The 23,381-nt window shown below is 41.6% G+C and overlaps 1 protein-coding gene across 1 annotated transcript; it reads right to left on the reverse strand.

Moving 5' to 3' along the window:
* Positions 1-2,551: 2,551 nt before the first annotated feature.
* Positions 2,552-8,757, reverse strand: LOC116367488 (zinc finger protein 239-like). The gene is made up of 3 exons (XM_031818890.1): positions 8,666-8,757; positions 8,356-8,530; positions 2,552-3,967 (listed from the first exon to the last, which is right to left on the reverse strand). The coding sequence occupies exons 1-3, from the start codon at positions 8,666-8,668 to the stop codon at positions 3,405-3,407; spliced, it is 741 nt and encodes a 246-aa protein (XP_031674750.1). The 5' UTR covers positions 8,669-8,757; the 3' UTR covers positions 2,552-3,404.
* Between the last annotated feature and the right edge of the window lie 14,624 nt (positions 8,758-23,381).

The raw sequence follows: 23,381 nt of genomic DNA on the forward strand, positions 1-23,381 counted from the left end.
GTCGGCGGTGAGGGTCGCTACTCAAATGACGCTAAGAAAGCGGACTAAGACTATGGTAGAGTGGCGTCCACGTCCCGCCACAGTGGACAGATGCCCACCCAGACCCTCTCCTATGGGTTTAGGTGTGCGGTCCGGGAGTCCGCACCTTTTGGGGGGGGGGGGGGGGGTACTGTCACGCCCTGGCCTTAGTTATCTTTGCTTTCTTTATTATTTTGGTCAGGCCAGGGTGTGACATGGGGGATTTATGTGTTTCGTCTTGTCTAGGGGTTTATTAGATTTATGGGGTTGTGTTCATGTTAGGTGTCTAGGTAAGTCTATGGTTGCCTAGATTGGTTCTCAATCAGAGGATATATATAGAGGAGGTACCAGTACAGAGTCAATGTGGAGACTATATACAGGAGGTACCAGTACAGAGTCAATGTGGAGACTATATACAGGGGGTACCAGTACAGTGTCAATGTGGAGGCTATATACAGGAGGTACCAGTACAGAGTCAATATACAGGAGGTACCAGTACCGAGTCAATGTGGAGACTATATACAGGGGGTACCAGTACAGAATCAATGTGGAGGCTATATACAGGAGGTACCAGTACCGAGTCAATGTGGAGGCTATATACAGGGGGTACCAGTACAGAGTCAATGTGGAGGCTATATACAGGGGGTACCAGTACAGAGTGGAGGCTATACAAGGGATGTTTACATACACTTAGGTTGGAGTCATTAAAACTCGGTTTTCAACCACTCCACAAATGTCTTGTTGACAAACTATAGTATATGCAAGTCTAAACACCATGGGACCACACAGCCGTCATACCGCTTAGGAAGAAGACTTGTTCTGTCTCCTAGAGATCAACATACGTTGGTGCGAAAAGTGCAAACCAGTCCCAAACAACAGCAAAGGACCTTGTGAAGATGCTGGAGGAAACAGGTACAAAAATATCTATATCCATAGTAAAATGAGTCCTATATCAACATAACCTGAAAGGCCGCTCAGCAAGGAAGAAGCCACTGAAGAAGGGCCTTGGTTAGGGATGTATCCTTGTTTTGAATCCCAGCCACCGTAGGAGGCCTTTTGCCTTTTGGTTGGCCGCCGTTGTAAATAAGAATTTGTTCTTAACTGACTTGCCAAGTTAAATAAAGGTTCAATAATAAATAAATAAAATAAAGTACAGAGAGATAATTGATGAAAACCTGCTCCAGAGCACTCAGGACCTCAGACTGGGGCAAAGGTTCACCTTCCAACAGAACAACAACCCTAAGCACACAGACAAAGGACAACGCAGAAGTGGCTTCGGGACAAGTCTCTGAATGTCCTTGTGTGGCCCAGCCAGAGCCTGGACTTGAACCCGATCGAACATCTCTGGAGAGACCTGAAAATAGCTGTGCAGCGACGCTCCCCATCCAACCTGACAGAGGTTGAGAGGATCTGCAGAGAAGAATGGGAAAAGAATGGGGAAAAATACAGGTGTGCCAAGCTTGTTCCTGTTAAGACACCTGGCCAGCTGAGTGCAGGTGGGCTCTCCTGTCAACATGAGGCTCCTGTTGCAGCCCTCAATGGCACATTGACAGATTTTTCACCTAGTCCTCTCTGGGATTCAAACAAGGGATCTTTCCGTTACTGGCCCAACACTGTTAACCGCTAGGCTACCTGCAGCAGGAGCCCCATGTTGACAGGAGAGCCCACCTGCATTCAGCTGGTCAGGGGCAGTGGTGCCCTGTAAGTAACAAATGTATCACTATCAGAGGGGTGTATTATGACATCAGATAGAACTACTCAGACATTCCAAATATCACTTGATTATCAGAGGGGTGTATTATGACATCAGATAGAACTACTCAGACATTCCAAATATCACTTGATTATCAGAGGGGTGTATTATGACATCAGATAGAACTACTCAGACATTCCAAATATCACCTGATTATCAGAGGGGTGTATTATGACATCATATAGAACTACTCAGACATTCCAAATCAGGCTTCATCCATATCATGAAGGTGGATATTGATCCAACCATTTCAAAAGTAATGACTGGGCTGACGGAAACAGTTTATGCCTGAACATTTTTATAAATGGCGACAGACGATATGTTCGTTCGTTTGACATGGTGGGTTGTGTCAGTAAAAACGTTTTAGTGAGAAATGCCGATGGAAACTCCTTTATGTACAAATATTTATATATATATATATATATCCCACTAAAACTTGAGAAACCATGTAGTTTATTAGGCTGCAGATGAAATAAGTTATGAACTTCACAGAGTGGTGAAACTACATGTGATGAGCTTGATGATCAATTCCAATACATTTTGAGGGTCTTAATCTGGTGACATGATGACCGATGCTTGGTTGCCATTTGACAAATAAAATATTTGCTCTCATCCATAATAATCTCATCAATCGGGTAACAATGTTTATTCAACCAGTGGGAGCTTTGTAAATGCCCCCAGGAAAGTAAAACAAAGAACTCTTCATTGAGACAATGAATAATAGCAATCCGTGGGAGAGTTGTGGTGTATATTATAAAATAAGGATCTGCTGGAGTCCAAGTCAAACCAAGACTCTTTATTTCTGAGCTCAGAGAGAATAACAATTACACAGTGCAGTGTAGACAGTCTGAATTCCTGAAGCATTGGGTGATGAGAAAATATCTTTATAGTTTCCTGTTCCTGGGCGGGACTTTATTCATACAAGGACACAGGTGTAAATTGGTTTGCAACACAGAATGATAGTCCCAAGAACAGGAGATTATAATAGGACAGTTTCACAAGGTTAGTCACATACTCAGTTATGTGGACACACATACAACTAACATTTTCCATTACACAGTCTGAACATTTTCATTTAATTAAATCATCAGTGGGCCAAAAATGCAAATGTCAACAATGGAACAAATGCATCACATCCAAATATCACTTGATTATCTGTAGTGCTGGAGGAATGACACACCCAGATAAACACACACAGAGTTTAAAAAAGGACCATTTAAACACATGGAACCTGATCTACTCTATATTCAAACTGACAGACTCCATATTCAATTCATGTTTTCTAATAGAAACAAACAAATATATGTTTGAGTATACCCTGTACCATTTAATTTCATCTGGTAAAGACAGGTAAACACATTGTCAGTCAACAATATAAGACAACGGGAGCACTGTGTATGTTCTCTGATGAATTTGAAGTCAATGTGATGTGAAATATCAATATACACGCTAAGAGAAGTCATTTCTCTCTCCTGTGTGGTTACTCTAAAGACGTTTAAGTGACTGTTATGAGTAAAATGTTTTCCCACAGTCTGGCCTTTTGTAAGCATTCTCCGCTGTGTGCAGTCTCATGTGTTCTTTCAGGCTTCCTAAATGGGCAAAAGCTTTGCACCCTGGGAGGAGTGGAAAGGCTTCAAGGCTTCTCCCCTGTGTGTATTCTCTCGTGTCGTTTCAGCCCCCCTGAACGGTTGAAACACTTTCCACACTGGGAGCAGTGGTAAGGCTTCTCACCTGTGTGTATTCTCTCATGTCGTTTCAGTTTCCCTAAATTGTTAAAACTATTTCCACACCGGGAGCAGTGATAAGGCTTCTCCCCTGTGTGTATTCTCTCGTGCAGTTTCAGATTCCCAGGCCGGTTGAAACACTTTCCACACTGGGAGCAGTGGTAAGGCTTCTCCCCTGTGTGTATTCTCTCATGAGCTTTCAGGTGTGCTTTCTGGTTAAAACACTTTCCACACTGGGAGCAGTGGTAAGGCTTCTCCCCTGTGTGTATTCTCTCGTGAGCTTTCAGGTGTGCTTTCTGGTTAAAACTCTTTCCACACTGGGAGCAGTGGTAAGTCTTCTCCCCTGTGTGTATTTTCTCATGTTGTTTCACGTCCCATAACCGGTTACAACCCTTTCCACAGTGGGAGCACTGGTGTCGTCTTGCTGGTTTGGACTTCCCTGGCTCTGGTTCCTCTGAGTCTGGCCTTTCTCCTGCCAAAGACAAGTGTTTAAAAAAAATTAAATAGGGACCCGAATGAAACCACATGATAAAACAACCTTGCTACGAGAGTAACTCCTAATCAGATCTCTCAATAACCTGAGGCCAGTTTTAACAACCTTAGTGTGATTTTAAAACAAATGTAGAGCTTCCTGGTAATTACTGCTATGTTTACATTACTTATTTTATTCATCGTTGCTGGATTCCTATCAAGCATGTGGTTCTAAATACAGTATATCACAAAAGTGAGTACACCCCTCACATTTTTGTAAATATTTGAGTATATCTTTTCATGTGACAACACTGAAGAAATGACACTTTGCAACAATGTAAATTAGTGAGTGTACAGCTTGTTTAACAGTGTAAATTTGCTGTCCCCTCAAAATAACTCAACACACAGCCATTAATGTCTAAACTGCTGGCAACAAAAGTGAGTACACCCCTAAGTGAGAATGTCCAAATTGGGCCAAAAGTGTCAATATTTTGTGTGGCCACCATCATTTTACAGCACTGCCTTAACCCTCTTGGCAATGGAGTTCACCAGGGCTTCACAGGTTGCCACTGGAGTCTTCTTCCACTCCTCCATGACGACATCACGGAGCTGGTGGATGTTAGAGACCTTGCACTCCTCCACCTTCCGTTTGAGGATGCCCCATAGATGCTCAATAGGGTTTAGGTCTAGAGACATGTTTGGCCAGTCCATCACCTTTACCCTCAGCTTCTTTAGCAAGGCAGTGGTCATCTTGGAGGTGTGTTTGGGGTCGTTATCATGTTGGAATTCTGCCCCTCCGAAGGGAGGGGATCATGCTCTGCTTCAGTATGTCACAGTACATGTTGGCATTCATGCTTCCCTCAATGAACTGCAGCTCCCCAGTGCCGGCAGCACTCATGCAGCCCCAGACCATGACACTCCCACCACCATGCTTGACTGTAGGCAAGACACACGTCTTTGTACTCCTCACCTGGTTGCCGCCACACACGCTTGACACCATCTGAACCAAATAAGTTTATTGGTCGCATCAGACCACAGGACATGGTTCCAGTAATCCATGTCCTTAGTCTGCTTGTCTTCAGCAAACTGTTTGCGGACTTTCTTATGCATCATCTTTAGAAGAGGCTTCCTTCTGGGACGACAGCCATGCAGACCAATTTGATGCAGTGTACGGCGTATGGTCGGAGCACTGACAGGCTGACCCACCACCCCTTCAACCTCTGCAGCAATGCTGGCAGCACTCATACGTCTATTTCCCAAAGACAACCTCTGGATATGACGCTGAGCACGTGCACTCAACTTCTTTGGTCGACCATGGCGAGGCCTGTTCTGAGTGGAACCTGTCCAGTTAAACCACTGTATGGTCTTGGCCACCGTGCTGCAGCTCAGTTTCATGGTCTTGGCAATCTTCTTATAGCCCAGGCCATCTTTATGTAGAGCAACAATTATTTTTCTCAGATCCTCAGAGAGTTCTCTGCCATGAGGTTCCATGTTGAACTTCCAGTGACCAGTCAGTATGAGGGAGTGTGAGAGCGATGACACCAAATTTAACACACCTGCTCCCCATTCACACCTGAGCCCTTGTAACACTAACGAGTCACATGACACCGGGGAGGGAAAATGGCTTAATTGGGCCCAATTTGGACATTTTCACTTAGGGGTGTACTCACTTTTGTTGCCAGCGGTTTAGACATTAATGGCTGTGTTGAGTTATTTTGAAGGGACAGCAAATGTACACTGTTATACAAGCTGTACACTCACTACTTTACATTGTAGAAAAGTGTAATTTCTTCAGTGTTGTCACTAAAAGATATACTCAAAAATTTACAAAAAATGTGAGGGGTGTACTCACCTTTGTGATATACTGTCTATAACTTTCATAGCTGTATGATACAGAATGTGACCTACACACTTCCTTCGCTGATGTCATATAAATGTACAAGCAAGTCTCTTCTTCTTATTGGTGTCCTTGCCACCCATTCTGAAACTAACTGCAGCTCTATGTTAAGATTTGCAGTCATTTCAGTCGCTTTAGTAGCTGACGTGTACAGTGTTGTCATCCGCATACATAGACTCACTGGCTTTACTCAAATGTCGTTGGCATGCTGTTGGTAAAGATTGAAAAAAAGAAGGTGCCAAACAGCTGCCCTGGGGAATTTCTGATTCTACCATGATTTTGTTGTACAGGCTCCCATTAAAGAACACTGTGCTGTTAGACAGGTAGCTCTGGGGTGGCAGGTAGCCTAGCGGTTAGAGCGGTAGGCCAGTAACCGAGAGATTGCTGGATCAAATCTCTGAGCTGCAAAGGTAAAACTCTGTCGTTCTGCCCCTGAACAAGGCAGTCCTAGGCCGTCCTTGAAAAAAAGAATTTGTTCTTAACTGACTTGCCTAGTTAAATAAAGGTTACATTTAAAAAGAAAAACTCTTTATCCACAATACAGCAGGTGTGTAAAGCCATACGTTTTTGTCAGCAACAGACTATGATCGATAATGTCAAATGCCGCACTGAGTCAGACAAAACAGCCCCAACAGCCTCATCAATTTCTCTCAGCCAATCAGTCATTTGTAAGTGCTGTGCTAGTTGAATGAACTTCCCTATAAGCTGAAAGTCTATATTTGTTTACTGTAAAATAGCATTGTATCTGGCCAAACACCATTTATTAGGGTTGGTAACAGTCTGATTGGTCGGCTATTTAAGCCAGTAAAGAGAGCTTTACTATTCTTGGGGAGTGGAATGACTTTAGCTTCCCTCCAAGCCTGAGGGAACACACTTTCTAGTAGGCTTAAATTAAAGATAATGCGAATAGAACTGGCAATATCAGCTGCTATTATCCTCAATCATTTTCCATCCACGTTGTCAGACACCAGTAACATGTCATTGTTGATTTTTTTGCCCACAATTTCATTGAAGGTGTTCCAAAGCTTTTTACAATCATTATTCATGTCATTTATCTTTGTTTAATAGTGTAGTTTCTTCTTTTTATTCAGTTTAGTCACATGATTTCTCAATTTGCAATATGTTTGCCAATCAGTTATTCAGCCAGACCTATATGCCATCTCTTTTGCCTCCCTCTTCATCATACCATTTTTAAATTCCTCATCAATCCACGTGGATTTAACAGTTTTTACAGTCATTTTCTTAATGGGTGCTTGCTTATTAGTAACTGGGATAAGCAATTTCATAAACGTGTCAAGGGCAGTGTCTGGTTGCTCGTCATTACACACCACGGACCAACAAATATTGTTTCCATTGTTGGAATCGGCTAAACATGGAACATGGAGACATTAAAGAAGTGATAGGAAGTGAAAGAGACTGGGTGTTATGTCAGAAGTTAATGGTTCTCTGAAGAAAGACAGGTGGCTTTGGAATGTGTTGGGTGGACGAGAGGAGAGCAAAGTGTTAAACAGGGGAGACAGATGAATATCTGTGGATTAGATGAAGGAGAGGTTGAGGTCAGGACAGATTCTCATCAGGGAGATAAAGGTCTGGTATCCTGTTACCCTCTTTACTCTCTTCCTGTGGAACCATAAGATGTAAGGATTGGAGAGAAGGAGGAGTGTCTTAAGTGGGATATATGTCTGGATGGAACAAATGTTGGGTTGTCTGAATTACAGATGTACAGAACATTTGGGAGTAATTCAACCTGGTTAAAGCTTATCTAGTGTTCTTGAGTTATTTACTGTGAAAAAAAAGAACCTAATAACATCAACAACATAGGAATCACCACAAACAATTGTATGATCTCTTGTATAGAACATTAGGCCCGGCCTTTTGGAACTTTGGTTTTCCTAGATATGACTACTATATTGTGATCACAACATCCGATGTATCTGAAGACTGCTTTCAAACAAATTTCTGCAGCAATAGTAAAGATATGATCAAAATATGTTGATTCAATTCCTCTACTGTTTGTAATTACCCTGGTAGGTTGATTGATAACCTGAACCAGGTTGCCAGCACTGGTTACAGTTTGAAGCTTTCTCTTGAGTAGGCAGCCTGATCACAGCTTTCCTCCAGTATTAGTTAATTAATTAACAGTGTCTTGAGTTTAGTTTGCCTGTTCAACAGTCTTGTAAAGATAGGGGGGTTGACTGGGACAGGCAATGTAACATCCATAATGTTTTAAGGATAAGTTTTTGTAAAACAAGCACCTTACATTGGATCATCTTGAAACTTTCTCTCCAAAGCTAACTTTAATCAAGGTTTTATATGGTCTACTGCTTTATCTCTTTTCATTGGCAGAATCCTTTTTCAGTGTTATGATATTCATAACATCCATATCCACCAGTCTATCTTCCTGACAATGAACAGAACAGTGCTGGTTGTCCTGGTAACAGATACCAATGAATAGATCTATTTATTTGTTCAAACTGAACTACAGCACTTACTTTGAGTCAAATCTGATCCTTTCCGCTCTTCTCCTCCTCCCACAGTTCCACTCAGCCCCATTGTTTTCCTGCAGTCCACCAGCAGCACAGACAACCTCTTCATACCCAGCAGTAAGGTGCTAACAGGAGAGGCATGACACAGGGACTCCGGGAGGGTGGAAGGGCTAGCGTTGTCCTGGTAACCATAAAGAGGGGACACAGACGCACATCATTATGGATGCTGATGTCACTGTTGTCATAAAGTGCTCTACAGAAACCCAGCCCAGACCCCAATAGAGAAAGCTGTATGCTAGACCAGACCAAGCTGTACCATCTGGTGTTCTGATCTGGAGAGACTCTTCTCTTCCTCGTCAGCATCAGGATGTTGTTGAGGCTTCCCAGAGGATCCACAATAGTCATGTGTCTCTCCTGTGTGAATGAGAACATCAAACAGATGGTAAACTTATGACCATCTATTGCAATCATAGAGTCTTACAAGAGGCATGCATACGTCTAAAATGGCCACTTTTATCATGATTTCCTAAAATATTGTTTGTGATGCAAATGTAAAAGGGTCGTTCCACAAAATGGGTGGCTTTTGTTATTTTAAGTAGAAAATATGCACCAATATAGAATTTTAAAAGCCTGTTATATTAGATGAGGGGAACATTAATGTAGACCACATGGAGAATTCAATACATCTAATTGAAAAGTCCCTAAAATATATGAACCAATGGCAGATTGACCCTTTAACAATTCCTACAGTACTGAACAACATATTCAAGTGTAGAACTTCAGTAGAATGCCACTTCAAAACCACACATTAGTTCAACAACGGCATAGTTTGTGCCCCTGTTTTTAAGACAGTACTCACTGGTGTTAATCTGATATTCTGTCTCCTCTTTCACTCCCAAAACGTCTTCCTCCTTCACCTTTATTGAGATAGCATCCTCTTCCTCTCTAAACGGTTCTTTCTCTTCTTTCACTATAACAGCCTCCTCTTCCTCCTTTTTCATTCTGAAAGATTCTTTCTCCAAACAGCAGACCCCCTCTTCATTAGCAAGGGAGGAGTAGTTTAGTGACCTCATGGTCAGGGATGTTATGTAGCTAGCTAGCATTAGCGTCTAGCCTAGTGCTAGGCTCAGTATCAATCTTTAACACGTTTGCAAATTGAACCAGTTGATACGTCAACCGAAACTTGTTTAAAACACTGAGATTAGCTGATGTACATTAACATGGTCTAAAACGTCAATCTTTCAGTTTTATGTTGGCTAGCAAGCTATCGAGGTGGTTGAAATAGTATCCGCGTTGTTGTTCCTGAAGAAGCGTCCGTCCAGTCCATTATACGTCACGCAAGAAGAGTCAACTGAAAGACGCTCATCGCCATCTGCTGACTGGAGTGGGTAACGCAGTTTGGAAACAATAGTTACTACACTTTTTGTATTGGAAAGAACGTCATAATTATTTAATAATAAGCTGATACATTTTCTCTTCTAAATAATACGTTCCGGTACACAGACGTAGAAGCTCAATATGAATATGTAGATGATTAATAAATACTTATATGAATAGGTAGTGTGTTGATATACATTTTCTCTGTTCATTTTTCACAATCGTTTTTATCTTCACGTGACCACACTATTCCCTTAAAGCCACGCTCTATAAGATACAAATCATCCTGTAAACAACAGAACAAATGCATCACATGCAAATAGCACTTGGTTATCTGTAGTGCTATACACTGGGTAGACAAAACATTAAGAACAGCTGCTCCTTCCATGACTTAGAAAGACTAGGTGAATCCAGGCTAAAGCTATGATCCCTTACTGATGTCACTAGTTAAATCCACTTCAATCCATGTAGATGAAGGGGGGAGACAGGTTAAATAAGGATTTTTAAGCCTTGAGACATGAGATATGGATTGTGCATGTGTGCCATTTGGAGAGTTAATGGGGAAGACAAAATATTTAAGTTACTTTGCACGGGGTATGGTAGTAGGTGCCAGGCGCACCGGTTTGTGTCAAGAACTGCAACGCTGCTGGGTTTTTCAGCTCAACAGTTTCCCATGTGTACCAAGAGTGGTCCACCACCCAAACAGTGGTGATTTGTGCCGTTTAAGATGAGGCAGGACAATTTGTTTTTTCATGAGCATGGCCTTAATTCTATTACAGCATATTGGACGACTGTCATTCATATTTCACTCACCCTGTTCAATGTAACAGCAATAGGTTTAGGCTACTACATGATACTCTAATTGTCCCTATACCCATCATGAGGTAACAACCTAGCCTATGAATGAAAGTTTAGAATGTAGGTTCACACAGGTCGAGAGAACATTTTGCGATGACAGACAGTGCCACATAGACAGACAGTGACACATTCAATACTGCCTTGCACACTCTTGCCTGCATCTAGCTGAAATAGAGATATTACTGGACAAATTCAGGTATGTTTATCCCCGTTTTGTTCCATTTAAACGCTTGTCAACAGAATCGGCGGAATGAATACACCCCTGATCATGCATAAACACAGTTCACTTTCATTACAGACACGTTGTATTCCCTCTTGCATCTATGTGCTCTCCTCTTATCACCTTCTCCCTTTGTTTCTGTACTTCAATGCACAGCACATCAGCTGTATGTGACCAGGAGAAAAAACCTTTCCAAGCCAAACCATTTCATAACTGCTACACACAGCTTACATTGTTGTCACCATATTAGCTAAAGTAACATCATAGTCAACACAGCTAATAGAACTAACTCGTTAGTAAACCTGCTACAATCATGCAGTAACGTTACAGTGTACAGTCAGTAAGCAGTTTAGCACTTACCTTGGCGGGTCCCAGTGGCAATAAATTAGTCAAACCAAAAGCTTGCCTTGACTTGGAAGAGTTCCAGTGTTGTGTTGGATAGTCATAGCCAGCTAGATAACATAGCATCCCTCTGTTTGAGCCAAGTGTTTGAGTAGACTAAACTAGATAGCTGCATTTGCTAGCTAAGTAAGTGAAACTGAAAGTGGAAAATAAATGACGAAATATCTCTCTCTCGCTTCTCCTTCATTTTGGAATAAAATAATTTGTTCAAAACTGTTCAACTATTGTATTTTTCTCTCTTTTAGTCAACTACTCACCACATGTTATGCACTGCAGTGCTAGCTAGCTGTAGCTTATGCTTTCAGTACTAGATACATTCGCTGATCCTTTCATTGGTTGGACATCATGTCAGTTCATGCTGCACGAGCTCTGATAGGTTGGAGGACGTCCTCCGGAAGTTGTCATAATTACTGTGTAAGTCTATGGAAGGGCTTGAGAACCATGAGCCTCCTAGGTTTTGTATTGAAGTCAATGTACCAAGAAGAGGATGCAAAATAGTATGTTTAAAAAAATTATTTGGTGAAGTGATTATATTTAGGCTAGTTTTATCTAAAAGGACCACTTTTAAATATTTTAACATTTTAATTTTTCTGAAAATAACTTAGGACGATGGTTCTCCCCTTCCTCCTCTGAGGAGACCCCACTGCACCCAAAGGACACCCAACCAACTTGACACAATTGTGGGAAGCATTGGAGTCAACATGGGCCAGCATCCCTGTGGAATTCTTTCGACACCTTGTAGAGTCCATGCCCCGACGAATTGAGGCTGTTCTGAGGGGAAAAGGGGAGGGTCCAACTCCATATTAGGAAGTTGTTCCAAATGTTTGGTATAATCAGTGGATATATCTGCCATTTAGCAGACACCTTTCTCCAAAGGGATTTGCAGTCATGTGTGCAAACACTTTACATATGGGTGGTCCCAGGAATCAAACCCACTACCCTGGTTTAACAAGCACTATACTCCACCAACTGAGCTACAGGACCACAAGGAATGATCAAGGAATGACGCAGATAAACACACACAGCCTGAGTTTCAAAAATATAATTGAATCAAAGACCGTAACATTGAAACTGACATACTTCATATTTAGTTACAATCAAATATCATTTGTCATATGTGCTGAATACAACAGGTGTAGATCTTAACGTGAAATGCTTACTGACAAGCCCTTAACCAACAACGTAGATAAGAAAAATAAGGGTCAAGAAAATATTCCCAAAATAAAACGTTTAAAAAAGTAACAATAAAAAACAATAACGAGGCAAAATACAGGAGGTACCAGTACAGAGTCAATGTGGAGGCTATATACAGGGCGTACCGGTACAGAGTCAATGTGGAGGTTATATACAGGGGGTACCGGTACAGAGTCGATGTGGAGGCTGTAAACAGGGGGTACCAGTACAGAGTCAATGTGGAGGCTATATACAGGGGGTACCAGTACAGGGGGTACCAGTACAGAGTCAATGTGGAGGCTATATACAGGGCATACCGGTACAGAGTCAATGTGGAGGCTGTAAACAGCGGGTACCAGTACAGAGTCAATGTGGAGGCTATATACAGGGCGTACCAGTACAGAGTCAATGTGGAGGCTATATACAGGGGGTACCAGTACAGAGTCAATGTGGAGACTATATACAGGGGGTACCAGTACAGAGTCAATGTGGAGGCTATATACAGGGCGTACCGGTACAGAGTCAATGTGGAGGCTATATACAGGGGGTACCAGTAGAGTGTCAATGTGGAGGCTATATACAGGAGGTACCGGCAGAGAGTCATAGTGGAGGCTATATACAGGAGGTACCAGTACAGAGTCAATGTGGAGGCTGTATACAGGAGGTACCAGTACAGAGTCAATGTGAAGGTTTGCTCGTGTTTCTTGGCCCAAGCAAGTCTCTTCTTCTTTTTGCTGTCCTTGAGTAGTGGTTTCTTTGCAGCAATTCGACCATGAAGGCCTGATTCACACAGTCTCCTCTGAACAGTTGATATTGAGATGTGTCTGTTAGTTCAACTCTGTGAAACATTTATTTGGGCAGCAATTTCTGAGGCTGGTAACTCTAATGAATTTATCCTCTGCAGCAGAAGTAACTCTGGGTCTCAATAAAATGCAAATTAATTACTTAAAAATCATTAAATGTGATTTTCTGGATTTTTGTTTTAGATTCCGTCTCTCACGGTTGAAGTGTATCTATGATACAAATTACAGACCTCTACATGCTTTGTAAGTAGGAAAACCTGCAAAATCGGCAGTGTATCAAATACTTGTTCTCCCCACTGTATAGCCATATTATAAAGTATGAAAAGGCTTGTTCGTTCACATGTCATGAATTCACTATGACATGATATTTGTATACGTTTTTTAAAAACTTTTATTATGTAATAGATCATAGTTTATCAGGATCAAAAGAAATATGAAAGGAGCAAAGTGTAGACTTTGTATAGGCAATGTACAGCCTTAACTGTGGAGTGACCCTATAAAATGGGATATCAGCCAACTCAGTGACAACTACAGAACACAACAATGTATAGTTTACACAAATATTAGTCAGGGTACTGGGCGGAGGCCGGCTAGAGGTGACTATTTAACAGTCTGATGACCTGGAGATAGACCACACATTAACCACACAATAAGTATTGTGGTGGCAGCATCATGTTATGGGTATGCTTGTCACTGGCAGGGACTGGGGAGTTTATAAGGATCAAAAGAAATATGAAAGGAGCAAAGTGTAGACTTTGTATAGGCAATGTACAGCCTTAACTGTGGAGTGACCCTATAAAATGGGATATCAGCCAACTCAGTGACAACTACAGAACACAACAATGTATAGTTTACACAAATATTAGTCTCTTAGCTCTTATTGCAGGACTTTGACTGTGGTGCATCACCTCCCCAGTCAACGCTAACTGGCTACTGATCAACCTATTGTGTGTATTGAACATTCATATAGGACTGTACAGCTAGCTAACTGGCTACTGATCAACCTATTGTGTGTATTGAACATTCATATAGGACTGTAGCAGCTAGCTAACTGGCTACTGATCAACCTATTGTGTGTATTGAACATTCATATTGAACAGCCTTACCTATAGAGTAGCACCACCACCCATCAGCCCATTCTCTTCTTGATGTCAAAGCTGCAGTGTATTGTTGCTGTAGGAGTTTATGATTAATAATCCTATTTACTTCAAGACACACTAAGATGTCACCATACTATTCATTTAAAGCCCCTCTGTCAGATATAAATCATCAGAGTGGGAAACCAACTGACATGGAAACAATGTAGCAAATGTATCACTATCAGAGGGGTGTATTATGACATCAGATAGAACTACTCAGACATTCCAAATCAGGCTTCATCCACATCATGAAGGTGGATATTGATCCAACCATTTCAAAAGTAATGACCGGGCTGATGGAAACAGGATATGCCTGAACAATTTTATAAAAGCCGACAAACTATATGTTAGTTTGTTTGACATGGTGGGGACTTTTTGTGTCAGTAAAAATGTATAAGCGAGCAATGGAGGTGGAAACTCCTTTATGAGCAAATATTTATATAATAACCATCACATCTTAGTTAACTTGGTGTCACGTGATGATATGTTGTGTGGTCCTCCCACTACGACTTGGGAACCCATGCAGTTTATTAGGCTACAGATGAAATAAGTTATGAACTTCACAGGGTGGTGAAAGTGCACGTGATGAGCTTGATGCTCCTTTCCAATACATTTTGATGGTCTTATTCTGGTGACAGGTGACATGATGATCGATGCTTGGCTGCCATTTGACAAATAAAATAATATCGCTCTCATCCATAATAATCTCATCATGTAGGTAGCCTACCAACACTGTATCTGTGAGCTGCTGGCTACAGTGCACGGGACAAGATCATTTTTGCTATATAATGCAACAGTTTTGTTAAACCATCAGTAGAGTTGAAAATGCGATGGAAACCATTGGGAATTTAACAGCAAAAGTTATTTATTTGTCAACTAATGTGAATTTAACATGAAATCAACACAAAATGTCACCTGTCATTGGATTTAGGTTGCTGGTTGGGTGAAACACAAAATGTTACCTGTCATTGGATTTAGGTTGCTGGTTTGGTGAAACACAAAATGTTACCTGTGGAAACAATGTTTATTCAATCAGTGGGAGGCCTGTAAATTCAGGAAAGTGGAACGAGGAACTCTTCTTTGAGACAATGATAAACAGCAATCCTTGGGAGAGTTGTGGTGGATATTATAAAATAAGGATCTGCTGGAGTCCAAGTCAAACCAAGATTCTTTATTTCTGAGCTCAGAGAGAATAACAGCGTTACACAGCGCAGTGTAGACAGTCTGATTTCCTGAAGTATTGAGTGACTAGCACATATCTTTATAGTTTCCTGTTCCTGGGAGGGACTTTATTCATACAAGGACACAGGTGCAAATTGGTTTGCAACACAGGATGATACTCCCAAGAACAGGAGCTTATAATAGGACAGTTTCACAAGGTTAGTCACATACTCAGTTATGTGGACACACAAACAATTAACATTTTCCATTACAGAGTCTGAACATTTTCATTTCATTAAATCATCAGTGGGCCAACAATGCAAATGTCAACAATGGAACTAATGCATCACATCCAAATATCACTTGATTATCTGTAGTGCTGGAGGAATGACACACCCAGATAAACACACACAGAGTTTAAAAAAGGACCATTTAAACACATGGAATCTGATCTATCCTACATTTGAACACAAGGAAACTGATGTTCATTATATTCAAATACTCCATATTGTCATGATGTGGCCTTTTCTGGGTATAGATTGTGGCTTCCCCCTCTCCTACACCCAGGTTCTGTTATCTCAGGTCGTAAATACCTGGCGGAGACTCTCTCCCCCTTTTCATACAGAGAGAGACCACAGAGTGAACAAAGGAATTCACGTGGCCGAACTCCTAAATCCCCAAAATGGCAAAATTAAACTATTTGTCCACCTTTGAGAGTGTGGGAAGGGTCTGTGGACACTTAAGTGACAGTTATGTTGAGTGTGTTTCATTTGGTGACCTCGGAGAGGACAGGAAACACACATAACTATGTCTCAATGTGTACATTTCTCAATTATGGGGTTTTCATCTAATTCTTGTATAAAATGAATGAGTAAAGATGCAACTATATATGAAATGATGTAATGTGATGTTAAACCTTTAATGTGAGAGAATTGTATTCCTTTAAAAGTGTAACTAAGTCATTGGTCCGTCCCCGAGGGCACAGACATGATCTGGCGTCATGGAACGCCTATCCTATTGTTTCGAATAAAAGCCCCCCTAAAAAAAAATCCTCTTCAGACTGAGCAAACCAATCAGCGTGAGCTGTGATTGCGAATAGTTTAGACAACGCATACCTTGGTGTAAGCTGAGGTGGCACATTTGAGGACCAAGACTAGAAAACCATCCCACGTGGAGCATTGGCTACACGGCTGGAAATGGTTCAACTCTGAGACTATCAATCCCAACAGAGTAAGAGCATTGGTGGGTCTGTGGGGGCAGCTAGAAATGATGTAAACCTGGGATGACGACAACCGCCGAAACATCTATTCTATGAGAACATTTCTGAATGGTAATCTGAGGTATCCATTCTAACCAAGAAAGACTTTGAACTTCAGGGAAACAGAAGGAGAGAGACTCAGATGAACTCTCCAGCAGACGGACCGGATTCCAACAGATCACAACGGCGTAAATATATATTGACTGCAATTAATCCTGAATGAGTGAGCATTCGTGTGCAAAGGATTAGCATTTCAAATAATATATACAGTTGAAGTTGGAAGTTTACATACACTTAGTGGGGCAAAAAAGTATTTAGTCAGCCACCAATTGTGCAAGTTCTCCCACTTAAAAAGATGAGAGAGGCCTGTAATTTTCATCATAGGTACACTACAACTATGACAGACAAAATGAGAAGACAAAAATCCAGAAATAGTTATATATAAACAAGTAAACATTCTCTCCTGTGTGGATTCTCACATTTTTTTTACGCTACTGATGAGTAAAATGCCTTCCCCCCAGTCTGAACATTTGTAAGGCTTCTCCCCCGTGTGCGGTCTCATGTCTTCTTTCAGGTGTCCTAATTGGGTAAAAACGCATTGCACGCTGGGATCAGTGGTAAGATTTCTTCCTTGTGTGAATTCGCTCATGCACTTTCAGGTTTCCTGACTGGCTAAAACTCTTTCCACACTGAGTGCAAAGGAAAGGCTTCTCCCCTGTGTGTATTCGCAAATGATCTTTGAGGATACCTAACTGCATAAAACTCTTTCCACACTGGGAGCAATGGTGAGGCTTCACTCCTGTGTGTATCCTCTCATGTCTTTTCATGTTAAGTAAATGGTTAAAACTCTTTCCACAATGGGAGCAGTAGTAAGGCTTCTCCCCTGTGTGTATTCGCAAATGATCTTCGAGGATACCTAACTGCATAAAACTCTTTCCACACTGGGAGCAATGGTGAGGCTTCACTCCTGTGTGTATCCTCTCATGTCTTTTCATGTTAAGTAAATGGTTAAAACTCTTTCCGCAATGGGAGCAGTGGTATGGCATCTCCCCTGTGTGAATTCGCTCATGTCTTTTCATGTTTCCTAACTGACTAAAACTATTTCCACACTGGCCGCAATTGTATGGCTTCTCTCCTGAGTGTATTCGCTCATGAGCTTTCAGGCTTCCTAACAGGCTAAAACTCTTTCCACACTGGCCACAATGGTATGGCTTCTCTCCTGTGTGTGTCCTCTCAGGTCTTTTCAGGCTTCCTAACTTGATCTGGGAGCAGAGTTTGGTTTTCCTCCTGCCAAAGACAGTGTTTATATAAAAAGAGACCAGAATGAAATCTCCACTCTCCAATTTGTGTAAATTTGTTTACATTGCTTTGCCAAGATAATCCATCCACGTGACAGCATATCAAGAAGCTGATTAAACAGCAGTACAGGTGTACCTTGTGCTGGGGACAATAAAAAGCCACTCTAAAATATACAGTTGTCACACAACACAATGCCACAGATGTCTCAAGTTTTGCGGGAGTACTGAACAACATATTCAAGTGTAGAACTTCAGTAGAATGCCACTTTAAAACCACACATTAGTTCAACAACTGCATAGTTTGTGCCCCTGTTTTTAGGACAGTACTCACTGGTGTTAATCTGATATTCTGTTTCCTCCTCTTTCACTCCCAAATCCTCTTCCTCCTTCACCGTTACTGAGATAGAACCTTTTAGAGAGGAAGAGTATGCCTCCTCTTTCCCTATAACAGCCTCCTCTTCCTCCTTTTTCATTCTGAAAGGTTCTTTCTCTCCTTTCACTGTAATATCCTCCTCCTCTTCGTCTTTCACGACAATGTTCAGCGGCAGAGCATCTTTCTCTCCTTTCACTGTAATATCCTCCTCTTCATCTTTCACGACAATGTTCAGCGCCAGAGCTTCTTTCTCCGGACAGCGGACATCCTCTTCTTCAGCAGGGGAGGAGTAGTTTAATGAGCTCATGGTCAGGGATGTTAGCTAGCTAGCATTAGCGAATAGCCTAGTGCTAGGCGCAGTATCAATCTTTAACAAATTTGCAACTTGAACAAGCAAATTAGGTTCAAGTTAACGTCAACTGAAATGTGTTTTATACACTGGGATTAGCTAATGTACATTAACATGGCCTAAAACGTCAATATTTCAGTTTAACATTGTCTAGCAAGCTACCCAGGTGGTTGAAATAGTATCCGTGTTGTTGTTCCTGAAGAAGCGTCCCGTCCAGTCCATTATACGTCACACAAGAAGCATCACCTGAAAGACGCTCATCGCCATCTGCTGGCTGGAGTGGGTAACGCAGTTTGGAAACAATAGTTACAACACTTTTTGTATTGGAAAGAACGTCATAATTATTTAACAATAAGCTGATATATTTTCTCTTACGTCTTACAACTAATACTTTCCTGTACACAGACATAGAAACGTAATATGAATATGTAGATGATGAATAAATACTTCCATGAATAGGAAGTGTGTTTATACACATTTACTCTGTTAATTTTTTATCTAGATGTGACCATACTATTCCCTTAAAGCTACGCTACAAAGCTACAACAGGTGTAGACATTACCGTGAAATTCTTACTGACAAGCCCTTAACCAACAATGTAGTTAAGAAAAATAAGAGGTAAGAAAAAAAGTTACACAATAAAAAAACTATACCGTGTTTACAGAGTCAATGTGGAGGCTGTATACAGGGGGTACCAGTACAGAGTCAATGTGGAGGCTATATACAGGAGGTACCAGTACAGAGTCAATGTGGAGTTATATACAGGGGGTACCAGTACAGAGTCAATGTGGAGGTTATATACAGGAAGTACCGGTACAGAGTCAATGTGGAGGCTATATACAGGGCGTACCAGTACAGAGTCAATGTGGAGGCTATATACAGGGGGTACCAGTACAGAGTCAATGTGGAGGCTATATACAGGGCGTACCAGTACAGAGTCAATGTGGAGGCTATATACAGGGGGTACCAGTAGAGTGTCAATGTGGAGGCTATATACAGGAGGTACCGGCAGAGAGTCATAGTGGAGGCTATATACAGGAGGTACCAGTAGAGTGTCAATGTGGAGGCTATATACAGGAGGTACCGGCAGAGAGTCAATGTGGAGGCTGTATACAGGAGGTACCAGTACAGTGTCAATGTGGAGGCTATATACAGGGGGTACCAGTACAGTGTCAATGTGGAGGCTGTATACAGGAGGTACCAGTACAGAGTCAATGTGAAGGCTATATACAGGGGGTACCAGTACAGAGTCAATGTGGAGGCTATATATAGGAGGTACCAGTACAGGGTCAATGTGAAGGTTTGCTCGTGTTTCTTGGCCCAAGCAAGTCTCTTCTTCTTTTTGCTGTCCTTGAGTAGTGGTTTCTTTGCAGCAATTCGACCATGAAGGCCTGATTAACACAGTCTCCTCTGAACAGTTGATATTGAGATGTGTCTGTTAGTTCAACTCTGTGAAACTCTGTGAAACTCTGTGAAACATTTATTTGGGCAGCAATTTGTGAGGCTGGTAACTCTAATGAACGTATCCTCTGCAGCAGAAGTAACTCTGGGTCTCAATAAAATGCTAATGAATTACTTAAAAATCATTAAATGTGATTTTCTGGATTTTTGTTTTAGATTCTTTCTCTCGCGGTTGAAGTGTATCTATGATAAAAATTACAGACCTCTACATGCTTTGTAAGTAGGAAAACCTGCAAAATTGGCAGTGTGTCAAATACTTGTTCTCCCCACTGTATAGCCATATTATAAAGTATGAACAGGCTTGTTCGTTCACATGTCATGAATTCACTATGACATGATATTTGTATTACGACTTTTATTATGTAATAGATCATATGGGTTGAAAAGTGTTTTATTAGAAAAGTATGAAAATCAAATTAAATATTATTATTCACGTGCCGAATACAACCGGTGTAGACCTTAGTGAAATGCTTACTTACAAGCCCTTCACCAACAATGCAGTTAAGAAAAATACTTGTTAAGTAAAAAAATAGTTAAGTTATTTTTTTGATTGACAATTACATGAAGTTGATGCAAAGAGTCCATATTTGCAGTGTTGACCCTTCTTTTTCAAGACCTCTGCAATCCACCCTGGCATGCTGTCAATTAACTTATGGGCCACATCCTGACTGATGGCAGCCCATTCTTGCATAATCAATGCTTGGAGTTTGTCAGAATTTGTGGGTTTTCGTTTGTCCACCCGCCTCTTGAGGATTGAACACCAATGCTCAATTACGGTCTGGGGAGATTCCTGACGATGGACCCAAAATATCGATGTTTTGTTCCCCGAGCTACTTAGATATCACTTTTGCCTTATGGCAAGGTGCTCCATCATGCTGGAAAAGCCATTGTTCATCACCAAACTGTTCCTGGATAGTTGAGAGAAGTTGCTCTCGGAGGATGTGTTGGTACCATTCTTTATTCATGGCTGTGTTCTGAGTAAAAATTGTGAGTGGCCCACTCCCTTGGCTGAGAAGCAACCCCACACTTGAATGGTCTCAGGATGCTTTACTGTTGGCATGACACAGGACTGATGGTAGCGCTCACCTTGTCTTCTCCGGACAAGCTTTTTTCCGGATGCCCCAAACAATCGGAAACGGGATTCATGAGAGAAAATGACTTTACCCCAGTCCTCAGCAGTCCAATCCCTGTACCTTTTGCAAAATATCAGTCTGTCCCTGATATTTTTCCTGGAGAGAAGTGGCTTCTTTGCTGCCCTTCTTGACAACAGGCCTTCCTCCAAAAGTCTTCGCCTCACTGTGCGTGCAGATGCACTCACACTTGCCTGCTGCCCTCACACCTGCCTGCTGCCATTCCTGAGCAAGCTCTGTACTGATAGTGCCCCGATCCCGCAGCTGAATCAACTTTAGGAGCCGGTCCTGGAGCTTGCTGGACTTTCTTGGGCACCCTGAAGCATTCTTCACAACAATTGAACCGCTCTCCTTGAAGTTCTTGATGATCCGATAAATGGTTGATTTAGGTCAAATCTTACTGGCCGCAATATCCTTGCCTGCAAAGCAATGATGACGGCACGTGTTTCCTTGCAGGTAACCATCGTTGACAGAGGAAGAACAATGATTCCAAGCACCACCCTCCCTTTGAAGCTTCCAGTCTGTTATTCTGGAAGAATTTGTTCTTAACTAGTTAAATAAAGGTAAAAAATAAAATACAAAATACAAAATTCGAACTCAATCAGCATGACAGAGTGATCTCCAGCTTTGTCCTCGTCAACACTCACACCTGTGTTAACGAGAGAATCACTGACATGATGTCAGCTGGTCCTTTTGTGGCAGGGCTGAAATGCAGCGGAAAAGTTTTTGGGGGATTCAGTTCATTTGAATGGCAAAGAGGGACTTTGCAATTAATTGCAATTCATCTGATCTCTCTTCATAAGATTCTGGAGTATCTTCAAATTGCCGTCATACAAACGGAGGCAGCAGACTTTGTGAAAGTTAATATTTGTATCATTCTCAAAAAGTTTGGCCACGACTGTACATAGGTATTCCTTTTGTCCAGATGTGAAAGGGCAGTGTTGAGTGCAATAGAGATTGCATCATTTGTGGATCTGTTGGGGCGGTATGCAAATTAGAGTGGGTCCAGGGTTTCTTGGATAATGGTGGGGTGTGAGCCATGACCAGCCTTTCAAAGCAATTGATGGCTACAGACGTGAGTCTCTGATCTGATGAAACCAAGATTAAACTCTTTGGCCTGAATGCCAAGCGTCAGGTCTGGAGGAAACCTGGCACCATCCCTACGGTGAAGTGTGGTGGTGGCAGCATCATGGTGTGGGGATGTGTTTCAACGGCAGGGACTGGGAGACTAGTCAGGATCGAGGGAAAGATGAACGGAGCAAAGTACAGAGAGATAATTGATGAAAATCTGCTCAAGAGCACTCAGGACCTCAGACTGGGGCAAAGGTTCACCTTCCAACAGGACAACGACCCTAAGCACACAGCGAAGACAACATAGAAGTGGCTTTGGGACAAGTCTGATTGTTCTTGTGTGGCCCAGCCAGAGCCCGGATTTGAACCCGACTGAACAACTCTGAAGAAATCCTGAAAATAGCTGCACAGCGACGCTCTCCATCCAACCTGACAGATCTTGAGAGGATCTGCAGAGAAGAATGGGAGAAACTCCACAAATACAGGTGTGCCAAGATTGTAGTGTCATACCCAAGGTGGCTTGAGGCTATAATCACTGCCAAAGGTGCTTCAACAAAGCACTGAGTTAAGGTTCTGAATACTTATTTAAATGTGATATTTCAGTTTTAATTTTAAAATGCATATGCAAACATTTCTAATCCTGTTTTTGCTTCGTCATTTTAGGGTGTTGTTGTGCAGATTCATGAGGAAAACCTCCCAATTTAATCAATTTTAGAATATTCCAGTAAATTCAGGAAGTAATCTGAAAATTCCAATTCCCTTCTATGGTTTTCAATTAGGAAAATGTGGAATTTGGTTTACTTTCTGAATTGACTGGAAATTAAATGGATTTGACTCCAACCCTGGTTTTACTACAAATCTGTCAGCGTCATCAATCGATGTTATAATGCATAAAGCTCACAGATGTGCTTGTTCTCATTCAGAGTAAATTATTCTAATTGAATAAAACAGAATTAAAC

The sequence above is a fragment of the Oncorhynchus kisutch genome, unplaced genomic scaffold (assembly GCF_002021735.2).
Source record: "Oncorhynchus kisutch isolate 150728-3 unplaced genomic scaffold, Okis_V2 scaffold1687, whole genome shotgun sequence".
Taxonomy (NCBI): Eukaryota; Metazoa; Chordata; class Actinopteri; order Salmoniformes; family Salmonidae; genus Oncorhynchus; species Oncorhynchus kisutch.